At 33.8% G+C, this 15,910-nt stretch overlaps 1 protein-coding gene across 2 annotated transcripts in view; it reads left to right on the forward strand.

Moving 5' to 3' along the window:
* The window catches only part of CABLES2 (Cdk5 and Abl enzyme substrate 2), a 41,929-nt gene that overhangs the window by 11,232 nt on the left and 14,787 nt on the right, over nucleotides 1–15,910 (forward strand). The window contains exons 2-3 of one of the 2 annotated variants that reach the window (XM_056812872.1): nucleotides 9,476–9,547; nucleotides 9,723–9,815. In XM_056812872.1, the coding sequence (XP_056668850.1) occupies nucleotides 9,476–9,547; nucleotides 9,723–9,815 (165 nt within the window). The remainder of the gene's footprint in view (nucleotides 1–9,475; nucleotides 9,548–9,722; nucleotides 9,816–15,910) is intronic. The other variant, XM_016428113.2, reaches the window with a different exon arrangement.

Consider the following 15,910-nt stretch of genomic DNA (forward strand, 5'->3'; position numbering starts at 1 on the left):
TTCATTAGCTACTATCTAAAATTAACCTTTAAATTGTCATTCCTAGGTCTGACATAAGGATGCTTCTTGAATAAGAGAATCAGCTAAAAGTGAAGGAAGAGAGTAATTTGTACCTTTCAGAATTGTGATAGGTTACTATAGTTCAGAATCAAAATGGAAAACTTGTCACATGCCATAAATTATAAAATAGCCATTTGGGGTATATAAATACTTTTATTGAACAGTTGTTCAAAATTAAATAAACACTATGTGGTAACTAGAAGTACATACTAATAAACACAGGATGCCTCCCCCTGTATGCAAAACAACAATAATAATAATTTTAAAGTACAGCTGCTTTCTAAAAAAGAAAACTAGATGATTATTGTGTGTGGTTGCTGTGTATACTGTGCAAAAATAAATATACTATGTATTTGTTTTTAAAACTTAGGGGAAGAAGAATATAAATACAGATACCTAATGAGATAATAGAGGTTTTGGAGAAGGAGCTCTGGACTAGAAATTTTAAGAGTTCTGGCTCTATCACCAGCTAGCTCTGTAGCCTTAGGCAAATTAACCTCTTATCCCCAAGCCTTATTTTCCTCATCTGTTGAAGAAAAGGATAGAGCTAAAACCTGGGAAGGGTGATAGAGGCTTTGCTTCAGAATAACAGTTTTAGAGAGTTTTGACAGCAGTTTTAGTTCCTCAGTAATATAGAAACTGAGCTTTAGCACCCAATTAACAAGAATAGTTAAAATGGGAAATTACTAGTCAGTGTATCTGGCTTTCAGTAGCAACTTGATGATGCCTCTGGGCTACCCCTATAATTCCCAACATTTTAGGCATATCTCATACTTCCTGGCTCAAAAAGAGTTGTAGTGGTTGATTTGTAAAGTTTGTTTCTGGGCTGATATAATTCTAGAATACTTGACCATGGTTTTAGTTTCCGACTAATTTAAAAACCCATATTAAATGTGTTCTTCACATGATTGATGCTTTGCTTTGAGAGGCATTGCTCTTCAGTATACCTCATCCTGATGGTCATACCTATCAATTGCTCCCCATTCAGATCATTCTAGATATATATATATAGAACCACTAAAATTCGCTTACCCTCTTTGGGCCTAAGTTTTCCTCATACATCAAATGAGGGGAAGGGAACAAGATAGGCAAATTATCTTTAAGTTCTAGGGTTTGTGCACTTTAGTTCTAGAGTTTATGAAATAGCTATGCTTGGACTAAAGAACAGATTAGTGACTTAGAAAGCAAAATATTTAAAACTTCTCTATAATTGGTTCCTATTTGAGATTGGAATCACTTGATCTTCAGTTAACATATATTGGTATCTAAACAGGGTCCTATTAATTGAGAAAAGAAAGGAAAATGTATAGAATGACCTTTAGAGAATGGACACTTGAATAAGAGTTTGGTCTTTTTAACTTATAAGCAGAAATAAATAACCTAGTGCATTGGAAAGAGCCCAGGCCCTGGGATTTTAGGACCTGGATTAAAATACTTCTGCTACTACCTGTGATCTTAGGCAGTTGCCTAGCACCTCTGGCCCCATCTTTGAAAAGAGTGGATTGGAGATGTGACCAAGGTCCCTTCTTGGTCCAAATATATGACCCTGATCACTTGTGAACTAATTTTAACAGATTGAACAAAGCTTTGAAAAGATAAAATCTTTCAGCCTCAGTTTCCTCATCTACAAAATGTAGATAGTAATGAATGAAATACTGTATGTATGACGTTGGGATCAAAATCACTCCAGTTAGCCCTGATATATCAAGTGAAACTACTTCTCAATTAACCAATCCAAAATTTTTAGACTAAGTACAGAAGTCCTCAAAATCCATTGGATGAGCTGCAGTGACATTGTATAAGAACTTAGTTCCAATCAAATGAGGCCTGTTAAAAAACAGGACCCTAGTTTAGAACCCACCAGAGTATTTCCCAGTTTCCCATCTTTGTCCTAGAAGAATCTCCAGATGCATGGATTGCAGTGTCTGCATTGGAGTCAAGGATAGACTGTATACACACTCAAGGGCTCTAGAGCCCAGGAAAAAAGCCATATGATACCTAAAGGGAAGATCTTGAGGAGTCCAGTAAAGGACTTCAGGAGGTCCAGATTTGCCACCTAGAGCCCACTTTACCCAAATACTTTATGTACTTGGTTTTATACCAACTATTCATGCCATTGTAATAAATGCCCTTTTTCTAAAGGTTAATTTTAGATCTGGATGACTGATAATCAAGCCATAATAATAACAGGAAGCTTGCCAATGGGGACTCAAGAGCTATAATAATATTGGAATAAAACCCCCAACTCCTCAGGCTTAATCTCAGAAACCCAATAACAAAGAGACATAATCACATTAGGGGCCCTTGACTGACTTTTCCTCAGTATGAGTAAGAGTTGGAAAAGTAGCTCCAGAGCATATGCTACATATGTAATACAATTTGCCAACCTTCAAGCACTCTATAATATTAGCTATTATTATAGTTAATGATACTATTGATCATTATTGGTCATATTAATAATTCTTACTATCAAAATTATTAATTTTAAAGGAAACTCATTCCTCTGAAGACTAGACATACAGAAATTATAAATCATAAAACTACTTACCCTTACCTATAGTGAAAAACTTCCCCTAAAATACTCATTAATATCTAAAACTGCATTAAGAGTCACTTTGGTTTCTTCTCTATTGCTCCACTTTGAAAGTAAGGATGGAGAGACAATTTTCCTTCAGTACCTCCTATAGTATATAAGAATGAAGACTTTTGTGATCAGTTGACTTCTCAAAACTAGATTTACTTAGAAACTCAAAACACATTGCAGTACCTCCTGTATGAAAGTTAAGTATATCTTTTACAAATAGCAAATAAATTTCATTTTTCTGTAGAATATCTATGAAGATTGAAAATATTTGTTTTCCAAGCAGTTAACAAGACAGACACATAATTCTCCACTTATAAGTGATCAAGGTTACCATCAGATTCAATGACCCATTTAAAAATTATACATTTGCAATCTGTTTGTCAAATTGTGAATACAACATTTCCCCCCTTTAAATTATTAGTATTGTCATTTAAAAGGCTTTATTAAGGAACCCAGCAGGTCATGGAGGAATAAAGTTTGGGAACTGTAACTTAAGTCATTTAACCTAGTGGACTCTTTTATACAGTGGTACCTACCTGTTTCCATTCTACCAAAAAGACTCTCGTGCATATCCAATAATTGTTAAGTTATCATTATCCTCTATTTCATCTTACTTGAAAAAGCTAGACATATTTAAAGAAGAGACTTAGAGAAGACATGATAACTTCTTGTGAGAGATTAATACATTTGTTCTTGTTTCCAATGAGAAAATTTAAGAATCAAAAAATAAGTTTGCAGTTGCAGATTTTACCTTGATGTAAGAAAGCCCTTTTAACAATCTGAGTTGTCTAAAAGTAGAATGGGCATATTTCCACATTAGAGTTTCCATCTCAGAGGAGGAATGGAAAGCAGAAATTGATCATTTTAGTGATGTGAAAGATTATGTTCAAGTCCAGTGAAGACCATATGATTTCTGAGATCCTTCTCAACTCAAATAGATCTAACAAAATTGTTCTGTGAAACACTGTTGATATAGAATTGCTTTGGAGACTGCCAAGAACAGATTTGCTTCTTAGATGGGGAGAAAAAGAACTTGAAATTGACACCACCTTTCAGGTTGAAAAACATCAGCTTATCTATCTACTGGCCAAAATTCCACTTCAGAATTTTGTGTGTCTAATACTCCCCAAAATGAGTAGTTCAAGTAATGCTTGAAATATTTCTGGAACTTTTCAAGAGCAATGATATATAGCTTATACGACTTTCTTCGTTTCTATAAGCAGTAAGCCTCACACCATTCCTCCTAGGTTAGCATTAAAAGATATATTTCTATTTGTTCATATTTTTAAAATGTTTCTATAACTAAAAAGGTTGTTTTTCCCCTATCCAAAAAGAAATCCATATTTAAATAACACTTTAGTAAAAGATCAGTGCAGTGAAAAGAGAACCAGGCCTAAAGATCAGAGGTTCTGGAGAAGGGAAGGAAGGAGAGAGAGGGAGAGACAGTTATACAGGCATTCCAGAAGTCTTGGTACAGAACTACACTATTAAATATACTCATTATTAAGCCAATAAAGCTTCTGACTGCATCAATACTTTTGGAACACTGTATTTTGTTCCACAGAATATTGCTTTTTCTGACTATTGAACTAAACTTAAATTATTTCATTGTTCATTTTCTTGTCTTTAAGCATATGGGGCCAAGTCTAACTTTAGTACCTGGCAACTCATTTTATCCAATGACTTCAAACACATTGCAATTTGAGTTTCCAAGTCTGGGTTTTGAGGGATTATTGAATCCATAAATAACTTGAGTTTTAAGTTATGTTATGTATCTATAGTAACAGAATGATTAATATAAACTATTTGGTCAAGAATGTTCTCCAGAATTTAAATAATATTAAGTATAGAGTCCTTTGCAAAACGTGAAGTGCTATATAAATGTCAGCTATCGTTATTATAATTTACTGTAAGGATGTGCATTTTTAACATCCTAGGCTTTAAAATGTCTTCTCTGTTGTTATTTAAATCATTAGTCCTTCATTTTCATCCAAAAATATTTATAACCTAGACATTTCACATTTGGAAGAGGCTGCAGGCCATGTAATCTGACCTGTATCTAAACAGGAATCTCTCCTATAACATCCTTGACAAGTAGTTGACTAGCCAGACTCCAATTACTATCATAACCCACACTTAGAGCTTGGACCTAGAGTCAAGAATCACTCACACACACACATTCTCTCCACTCTCTCTCTCCCTCTCTCTCTCTCTCTCTTCCCTCCCTCTTTTTCTTCCTCTCTCCTCTCCTTGCTCCTTCTCTCCTCTCTGTCTGTCTGTCTGTCTCTGTCTTTCTCTCTCTTCTCCATATATGAAACAAATGGTTTTGGTAAGTCTATAAAGCAATCCTATACCACAAGTGTATCATAGACCTATTTTGTTTAATCTGTTTGAGTTGGAAGGGATCTTGGAGATCCTACTATCTACAAAGAAAGTCCATTTCATTTTTGAATGGTCTAATATTTTGGAAATATTTCTATATATCATATCTAAATCTCCCTCTTTACAGCTTTATTCTTTTTTTTCTATTCAAGAAACAGAATGAGGACAAGGCAAAAGGGCTCTAAGATTTAGAGGATGTTGACAGCCTTCCTTGACACCTAATTATCAAGAGTAATTAGTTAACATAGTAACTTACTATGGCTTTTCCTTTCAACCTTATGAATATTTCCCTACTAGCAGCTCCACTGTGCCCTGCATAGGCCTCATTGCTCAAGGTTTCTCCTCTATCCTCTCCTTTGCCCCCAACTGAATTTGTCTACAGTTGACTTCAGAGCACACTTTATTGTTGCCTGCTAGTTACAGCTTTGTTCTAGTTCTGTCCTCTAAGAACAGACAGAACAAGTCTACTCCTCCTTACATAAAACATATCTTTAAACAGCTAAATCTCCTCATTTTCAAGTTTGACCTCTCTGTTTTCTTCATCTGATCCTTATATATACAGATGTCACCATTCTGGCCACCCTTCTATAGATTTGACCCATGCTGTTCAAAATAGGGAACAGGTAATGAACTAAGTGGTTTAAAGTACTTGGACCTTAGAGTCAAGAATACCTGAGTTTGAATCCTGCTTCAGACAGTTTTTTGTTAAATAATCTGGGTCAAGTGATTTAATCTCTGTCTGCCTCAATTTTTTCATCTTTCAAATGAGGGTAAAAATAACACCCAGGGTTATATATTGCAAGGGGAAAATGTGATAATACTTGTAAAAAATTTTGCAAGCCTTATAGTGCTTACAAAAATCAAAAATAAATATATAAATATAGAAGGAAATAATTATTTTTATCATCATTAGTATATACCAGGAATGACCAGGACAGATCTCATAAGGATAATTGCCTCTTCATCATGTACTTCATTCTGTACATTATGCTTTTTTACCTTATAAGATAGACATTTTTTGCCTACTGTGTAATACCTGCATATGTGAAAAATAAAATGACATTATATTTAGATTTTTGATCCATCTTCCTTTCATTGGCTTATCCTTTTATCTCTCATATTGCAAAATATTAGGCAGAGTAGAATGCTAGACTTGAAGTATGGAAGAGCTGAATTCAAATTCAGCCTCAGACATTACTAGCTATAGCACCCTAAGGAAGTTGCTTAATTCTATCTGCCTCATTTTCTTCATTTGTAAAGTAGAAATAATAACTGAACCTTCCTCCCAGAATTATGAGAATAAAATAAGATTTGTAAAGTGTTTTGTAAAACTAAAAGCGCTGTTTATGTTAGCTATTATTATTACTTAACTGAGACCCCTGATAAAAATTTTTATTGTAATTATATTTCTGTTTCAGAGTATTTTTTCCTTTCTTTTATAACTGCAAGTAATTAAAGTATAATAATTGTCATATAACACTAAAATTTACAATACATATTATATAAGCCCAGGTCCTACCACATTCATCTTGTGGTAATCAAATGCAAACCTATATAACAATCCTTTGCACAGATAGGACAGTAAGAATGCTATACTTAAGCATAAAATCTTAGCTCCTGACTTAATATGTTAATTCACATATTATGAACGAATAGTGAATTCTGCCTAAGCTACAAATGTGCATTCTCTCAATGCCTTGAGAGAAATTATAAAATCACTTCATCAGAAATTTAGTATAAATACTTTTGCTTAGGTAAAGTTACTGGAAATTTTCCCAAATCAGAGATAATATAGTACTAGTAAATCTAATAATTTTATACATAGACTTCTTATTCTCCAAATTGCCATAGAATAAGGAATAACATTATCAGTTACATATACTAAAATGTAATTCTGGATCTTGGTTTTCAGTGAACCAATTTCCCCATGATGTTATTTGTTTAAAACAGTTCATTTATGGAAAGCATATGTCATTTGTGTGGTTTTATTAAAATTAGTTGCCTCAAAACTTTTTGTATCACATGTGCTCAGAAAAAAATTTAATACATTTATTTGTTACATATATGTACTACTATGCCAACATACTGTGTACATCATAAACAAAAAACACTTAAAATATGAGATAAATATTTTAAAATTTTAAGTAATACAAAAAAATTTTTCTCACTAAATATTCAATTTTTAGTGAGGAAGGTCATTGAAAATACTTAATTTTTTAAGAAGCTTTGTTTAACATTTTGCAATATAGCAAGCCTCTTGTACTAAGTTCAGTTTATTTCCATAGTTAGGCATTTAGTTGGTTTTTGTGGCTGTCATATCTGAAAAAATATCTCATACATAGTGCAAGTGGAAAAACTCCATTATTGGCTGTGTTTCCTCTAAATCATGATATTTATTTTTAGTCCCATCCACCAATTATCAACAGGTTTTTTGACATTCAGTTGGTAAGTTTCCATCTTTCCTGATGTTAAGCAAAAATCCACAGAAATTCTTCGTTTGAAATATTTTAAACTAAGTTAGAAAATTGTTTTTTAAGTGTGTGAATATGAAACTTTTAAAGGTAACAACATTTTTTACAACAAAAGCTTAATTTAAGAGTTCTTGCTAGTGATGATAATAGTGATAATAACTAGTATATATTTCATGTATATATTTATTTATCATATATATATATCATACATATTTCATCAAGTATATGACATACACTTAGGGAAAGGGTTGTTAATCATTAAGAGTAGAGGATATAATTCATTTTTCAATCTTGATAATTCTTTAATTTGGGAGTGTCCCTTCTTGTTAGGTATGATTAGATTGTCATTGTTTTGTAATTTGGCTTTTCTACAAGTAAGTGTTAGTCCTTTCATTTTCTTATTGTATCAGTCCATGGTTTCTTCACAGGAATCTTTTTAAGCCACTTGGCCATTTTGTGAGGATTAATCAGACATACATAAATTGCAAAACATACTCAAACACAGAAAGTGAACTAACATCTGAGCCCTATCTCTTCTGTCTGACAAATACCCACTCTTCCTTAAGATGCTTCAAATACTATCTATATGTAATGCTTAATGTCCCACTTGTGAGAAGAAATATGAGATACAATATTCTATTACCACATTAAGTAGATCATAGTAGACCCCTCTTGGGAGACATTTTTAGATACAGAGAGTATATACTAAAATTTAAAAGTACTTATCTCATTTTTAATGTAGGATATTTGTTTTTGTATAAAATGAGTTCTCTTTTCATCTTCCAAACAAAACTTATGTTTGAGGGAACAAATGTCACTGTGAGTATTCCCTAGTTTTGTTGTTTACATATTCCACAGAAATTGTTTTGTAGAAAAGAAAATGTTAACAAAATGCAAAGTTTTTTATTGCTACCTTTCTAACATTTTCTTAAACTGGTATTCACCAATTATTCTACCCTTTAGTATCCTATGTTGTTTTTTACACCATTTCCTAAGCTCCCTCATTACCATCCCCATTTCCAGCCATTGAACTTGAACCAGTACTTAAGGAACTACTTGAAAGTGCCACCTCCTCCATGAAACCTTCTCTGACTACCCTGAAGTCAGAAATTATCTTTTATATAGGCAGAATCATATTCTATTTCAGATATATATACATGTATATCCATCCTATATGCCATAGTATGTTCCAAAAGAGCAGGCAAATTCATTTTTATTTCTGTACAATAATTCTTTAAAATGGAAGAAATAATGTTTGGGAAAGTAGACATATAGGGTTTTCCTCTTAAACAAGTTTTATCCCAGAAATCTATTTTAAAAAACAACTGTGAGTTTTATACTATACTAAATGAAGTATTGGTAAGGATGAGCTTCCTAGCCCACTAAGTGGAGCAACTTTTTCAGATTTCTTTCATGCATTTCCTAAAAGATCTGTTTTTCTAAAAGCATCAGCTCTCTATTTCCATAGGCTGAAAGAACTGGTATAATGTATATCATTAAAAAAAAATTAGTAATTTGAAGAGGAAGTAGACCAGACATGTGACAAGAGCAAATGGTAACAAATGACAAATGAACCACCAGAGTGTCTGGTGTATTGTGTAAATGTACTATGAAATGTAAAAAGACCTTGAGAACGGACTCTAGCACCAAGGGTGTAATATATGAGAAAGAGAGAGAGAGAGATTTGACACTAATAGAGGGATTTACCTACATTACTGAACTTATAGATCTATTTAAGTATAAGGTTTTCTAATTAAAATGGATAACAAAAGTCTTCTTGACCCACTCTTTTAAACTGAATTGAGTACTAAGAAGTCTACCTTTTTCCCTGAATTAAAGAATAGAGAGGATTTACTTTTTTTATTTTTATTTTTCTAATGAATATTTTAAGTGATCCTTCACAGATTTTTTTAGTTTTTATTCTCTATGGCTTCCCATTAATATTGTTCACTCTTCGTGTTGGTGTACATTTTTGCAGAAGGCGTTTTATCTCCCAGCGCTGTTCTCTAGAATTTTTAGAAGACATAGTGGAATATGCCACTGTACAAAGGTACTCTTTCAAAGCAGCATTAATCTTGTTGCATGCATTCCTTTTCCCCACTACCCTTGTCCAAGAAAAGTGTCGGAGGTCCTGCATGCTGGTGCTGCCATCTGATCATACAAGCGCTAATGAAGAGCCTAGGGGTGGGGAGGAACTTATTTTCTTTTTTCTTTTTCAATTGCAGAACCAAACACATATCTGGATCACCAAGACACAAAGGCTTGAAGAAGACTCATTTCATAAAGAACATGAGACAATATGACACAAAAAATAGCAGGTAAATCTTTAAATTTTTATTACTTTAATATGTGAAGTATTATTTTATGAATATGAACATAATGAGTTGAAGAAATAGAAATGGAATTGGTTATTTAGGACTTATTTAGGACCTCTGAATGTTAAACCGTATTTGTCTAGGAATGTGATTGTGTGTTGATCTATGTACTCTACATGGTCTGAGTGTTTCTTCGTGTGTGTGTGTGTGTGTGTGTGTTGTGTGTGTGTGTGTGTGTGTGAGAGAGAGAGAGAGAGAGAGAGAGAGAGAGAGAGAGAGAGAGAGAGAGAGAGAGAGAGAAATACCAAATACTTAGCTCTACAAGTCTACTCATAATCATAAAACCAATAGAGCAAGTTTATATATAAAGATTTTCAAAGCCTTGAACATGTTGTTGTTTTTAAACTCTTATCTTTTGTCTTAGTGTCAATTCTAAGACAGTCTTGAGGCCAGATTTGAACCCTCCTCCCAGCGCCAGACCTGACACTATCCACCATACTACCTAGCTGTTTTTTTGGGAGGAGGCGTCATTTACAATAGAATCTTAGTCCTTTAAAAACCCACATTAACTTGAAACTTTTATCTTCAAGTAACATTTCTAAAATACAGGTCTGACTGATTCCCCTGCTTAAGAATCTCCAGGCACTTCCTATTATGTGTAACATCTAAACTTGTCATTTAACCTCTCTGTATCTCAGTTTCCTTATCTATGATTGGGAGCTCACACCCATCAGAGTGGCAAAGGTAGTGGAAAAAAAGGAAAATGATAAATGTGAGAAGGGCTTGGGAAAACAAGGACATTGATCCATTGTTGATGGATCTGTGAATAGCTACAACCATTTTGGAAAACAATTTGGAATTATATATTAAAAGTTACTAAAGTATGCATTTTCTCTTTGACTCATTTATTTCAGCACAAGTTATATATCCAAGAGATTAAAGAGAGAGGAAAAGGTCCTATATGTACAAAAATATTTATAGTAATTCTCTTTATGGTGGGAAAAAAAATTTGGAAACTGAGGATGTCCATAATGAAGAAATAGCAGAATAAATTATGATATATAAGTATATGATGGAATATTATTGTGCTGTTAGAAATGATGAAATAGATGATTTCAAAAAGACTTGGAAAGATCTATATAAATTGATGTAGAGTGAAGTGAGCAGAAACAGAATAATTTATACTAAAATATTAATATTACCAAAATGAATAATTATTCAGACTTTTATAAATTAATGAAGAATGAAATAAACAGATCTAAGAGAACAATTTATACAATAATGCAACAACTTTTAAAGCTGTAACTATGATCAGTTCAATCATTATGATTCCAAAGGACAGATAATACTATTCATTCCAAAGAGGTAATGGATTTAGGTTAAAAAATTATATATATGTATATATATGTGTGTGTGTGTGTGTATATATATGTGTGTGTGTGTGTGTATATATATATTTGTGTGTGTGTGTACAGTCATTAGGGGAAATTTTTTTATTAACTATAGATACATATTATGATAACTTGGCTTTTTTTAAAAATTTGTTCATGAGGTATGGATGTGGGATGGAGAAAAAATAGATTTGTCTTTTTTTTTTTTAAATAAAGAAGAGGTGGGGTACTACAGGGTAGCAAAGTGTGCAATGGATAGAGAACTGAACTTAGAATCAGGAAGACTTATCTTCCCGACTTCAGATCTGGTCTTAGACAGTTTCTAACCATGTGACCCTCTTTGCCTCAGTTTCCTCTTCTGTAAAATGAGCTGGAAAAGGAAATGAAAACAACTCAATACCTTTGCCAAGAAAACCCAAAATGGGGTCACAGAGTCAGATATCACTGAAAAATTAACATCTAGGTGGGGTACCATAGATGTGTTTTGCATGAACTTCCATTAAGGTTACTATATTATTAATTTTACTTAACTGTCTTGCTTCATTACAAGATATTTCTCATGAAGTGGAATTAATCTATAAATGTTTGTAATATTTTCAAAAATCAATAAAACAAAAAAATGAGCAATAATTAGCACCCAAGTTACTGGGTTGTTATGAGAATCCAATGAATTAACAGATGTAAAGTGCTTTGTAAACCCTAAAGTGATATATAAATGCTAACTGTACTGTTATAAATTGGTACAAACTATATACAAGGTAATTCCAAAAGAAAGACCCTATCAGCTTTGGGCATCAGAAAAGGAAGACTTCAGGTGAAGAGAATAAGTTCTGTTCAGACAAAATATTTTTGTCTTTTATCTTTTGAAAATACATCTATTTAGAAATTAACATTCTTCTTTTCCCTTATTAGGTCAGCTTTTCTTTCCTTTTCATGTTATTAATACATGCATGTATGTACACATATATATTCACACACACAGAGAAGTGCTTATTTTAAAACATGTAAGATTTACAAGTCATCCCTTGGAATTTTTTAGTAAACATTTAAAAGAGAAGTTAAAAATAAGAAAGGAGGTATAGGCTACCAATAAAAATAGGTGTTTTAGAAACATAACTTAGGCCTCAGAAAAGATCTACAAAAGTGGAGAATTATTTATGTCAAATATGGCATATATTATCAGAAGCAGTGTGTTAGCTTTTCTATTTTTACTCTTTAAAAAAATATCTCTTACAAGAGAAAGGCAGGGGAAGGAATATATTTGAAAAAATTTGATGTGAAAGCAAAAGGAATCAATATAACTTCAAAAAAATTCTGGCTTAATTTTAATTGAAAAGTAGAATTTTAGGTAGAAGATGTAAGATTAATTTTACATAAGTTTCCCTTATAAATTAATTCTGGCTCTTTTAATTTATTCTGAATTATTTGGGATGTGCTTCATATTATAAAGGTGAGTGTGTTTAACACATGTGCCAAGATAGATTTTTTTCAAATAATTTTTTTCCATTATCACACATTTTTTTCCTCCCTCCCATTTCCCCTACCTGCTTACAGAAAACAGAAGAACCTTTGTCTCATATATGCAGTCAAGCAAAACAAATTGGGCACATCCCAAAATAACATTTCTTATTCTTCAGATTAGTCCATGTTCTCTCTGTTTTTTTTTCTGTGTGTGTATTTATTGTAGTTTATTTTATAGTAGAGGGAAGATATTAAGGAAGAGAGAAAAGGGGAGAGAGAAAGGGAGAGAGAGCTCTGGCTTCCTCAGAGCCAGGTAGAAATTCTAAGCCCCAGCCAGGGGAAAGGAGTCTCAAGACAATGGGCCTTTCTCTAAGGTTCACACCTCCAGAAAGGCAAGGAAACTAAGTCAGCCTTTAACTCACCACAGTGACCGGTGACTGTCTAAAAGGAAAGCAGTCTGAGGTCTCCTGTACAAGCTCCTCCAGGGATCCAGTTCCACAGCAAGTGTCTTTACTCCAAGTCTGAGTGTCTGTCTTCCAGTCTCTCAACTATCTATTCGCTCCAACTCAGTGTGTCCTCTTCCAGTCCAACTCTGAGTGACTGAATGATCTTAATCTCTCCCCGTGTGCCTCTGCTTCCTCTATTTAAAGCCCTTTTTCTCTTGTGTCACCTCTCCTAAATTTTTACATCTACCAATCACAACAGATTCTCCTCTCCAGAACTACCCATTCAATGTATGAAATGGGTGTCATACCCTTTGTAGTTAGTTAACACCTTAAGTTAAAATGGGTAGACCTACTTTAAATACTGAATTAACTAACACTTTGGGGATTAAAATCTAAAAATAGACAGGAGATTACAATTTAATCTTCACAATAAAGGAAGAGCTAAGTATCTTCATTGTTACAATCAGGAGATGGCCAAATCCAATCTTCACAGTATCATGATATGAGCAATGATGCAACAGTCTTCTGGAAATGTAGTTATTTCATTGACCAGAGTTCATAAATCTTTCAGAATTATTCATTTGTACAATACTGATGTTATAATATAAATTGTTTTTCAGGTTATGTTCACTTCACTCTGCATTAGACCAAACAAGTTTTCCCAGGTCTCTAAAATCATCGCTTTCTTCATTTAAGCACAGTAATGTTTCATTACATTCATATACCATGATTTGTTCAGTTATTACCCAATTGATGAGAAACCTAGTAGTTTACAGTTCTTTGCCACCACAAAGAGTTGCTAACAGTATTTTTGTACATCTGGGTCCTTTTCCTCTTTCTTTGATCTCATTGGTGTATAATCATAGTAGTGGTATGACTGAGTAAAAAAGCAGTAACTTTGGAAGTATATGGTTCCAAATTGCTTTCCAGAATAGTTTGAGCCATTTCACAGCTCCAACAGTATATGTTTGTGTTTTCCCCACAATCCCTCCAATGACATTTTCTTTATTTTGCCAAATGGATGTATATGAAGTAAAATCTCAGACTTGCTTTAGTGATTTAGAATTTCTTTTTCATCTTGCTATAGATAGCTTGTCTCTCTTCCTTCAAGAACTACTTGTTCATAATCTTCAGACCATTAATTGTGGAATGACTTATTGTTATAAATTTGTCTTTTGGTAGGAATAATGAATTTGGTCTGGTTCACACTTGCCTAATCCTTTAGGACCCTAAATTTAGAGTTAGAAGAGACAAGCCATAAATCTAAACGTTTTAATTTCTTGATAGGGAAACTTAGGACCAGGGAGTCGAAGACCATGGTACTACTGATCAGCAGAAAATAGCATAGGCTTTGAACTGTAATTTCAAATGTAGCATTCTTTCTACATTGCCGGTTTGCCTCTTGTGACCACTGAAATATATTTATGAGGCTAAGGATACAAAATAGTGTTGGACAAAGTGAATCTCACTTATTCAGACTCCCAGAGCAAAAATTTAAAAAACAAATGTGATATTTTTATTTAGCAAGCTTTTGTTAAGCAATCACTATCTAGAATGTACCATCTTTAGTTGTGGGGTGGATAGGAATGAGAGTATTAAAAACCTGGGTCACAAGAAGAAAGGTTTTGATAGGATCTTTTGACTCCTGACATTAAAGCTTTACCTCATTAATTGAGCAAATTCCCTGTCTTTTGCTTTAGGTACTAACTAACTTTTCATGAGCAAATAATAACCAAAAATGAATAGAAAAGCATTTTTTAAGCACTATGTGCCAAACTCTGGATATATATATGACAGACTCAGCATTCAAAGAGCTTAAATTCTAAGGAATGGCAGAGTTAATTTAATCTGTTGGTCATGTTGGTCATGAAGGATATGTCCAGATCTGGGGAGTAAATTAATTGGGGGTGGGGGGGAGGGTCCTAAATTAGTTGGTATATTGCCAATATAGACTGGCACCCCATCCACAGATCAAAACCCCAGCACCAAGATTTCTCTAGGTCAGGAAGGTTGCTGGTGAAGCTGTGGAGATGGCCAGATCCAGGAATAACCCTGTCTAGCCATCCACATAGAGACCCTTTCCCAAGCCCTCTTGTTAATCTGGCACATGTATGATTCAGCCATCCTCGATCAGTTAAGGGTTAACTATTGATGCCAATTATCATCATTATAATGTGATTTGGTACTGGTGGAAAGAGGGAGAAACCAACACGGGTTGATCAAATCCCAAGCTATTGGTTTTCAACTCTTAATAACCAAAAGAAAATCACTACTCAGAGGAACCTCCAAGTTGTCAACAGGTTCCCAGCCTCAGACTATATGCTTGATGTGGCCCGTAATGTTTTTAGTGACACTAAACCTACTAGACTTGGGCATCTCAGTGAGGGAATAACAGAAAAATTTCCATCTTCCGAGTTGCTTAAGAATGAAGTATGTGGGGGCATCTGGGTGGTTCAGTGGATTGAGAGCCAGGCCTAGAGACAGGAGGTCCTAGGTTCAAATCTGACCTCAGATACTTCCCAGCTATGAGACCCTGAGCAAGTCACTTTACTCCAATTGCCTAGCCCTTACCACTCTTCTGCCACAATATTCTAAGACCAGAAGGTAGGGGTTTAAAAAAAAAAGTGAGATAGGTGCTTGCTTTTTTAGGTAGAAGAAAATATTTAAGGCAATGTCCCATCATTGTGCTTTGCATATAGTATGTAATTTAGAGGAAGGGTGGGATAGCAAGGCGTAGCTAGTTGGCCCAGAACATCAGACTTAGAGTCAGGAAGACTCCTCTTCCTAGTTCAGTCTGGCC

Source organism: Monodelphis domestica, chromosome 1, assembly GCF_027887165.1.
Source record: "Monodelphis domestica isolate mMonDom1 chromosome 1, mMonDom1.pri, whole genome shotgun sequence".
NCBI classification, from domain to species: Eukaryota; Metazoa; Chordata; class Mammalia; order Didelphimorphia; family Didelphidae; genus Monodelphis; species Monodelphis domestica.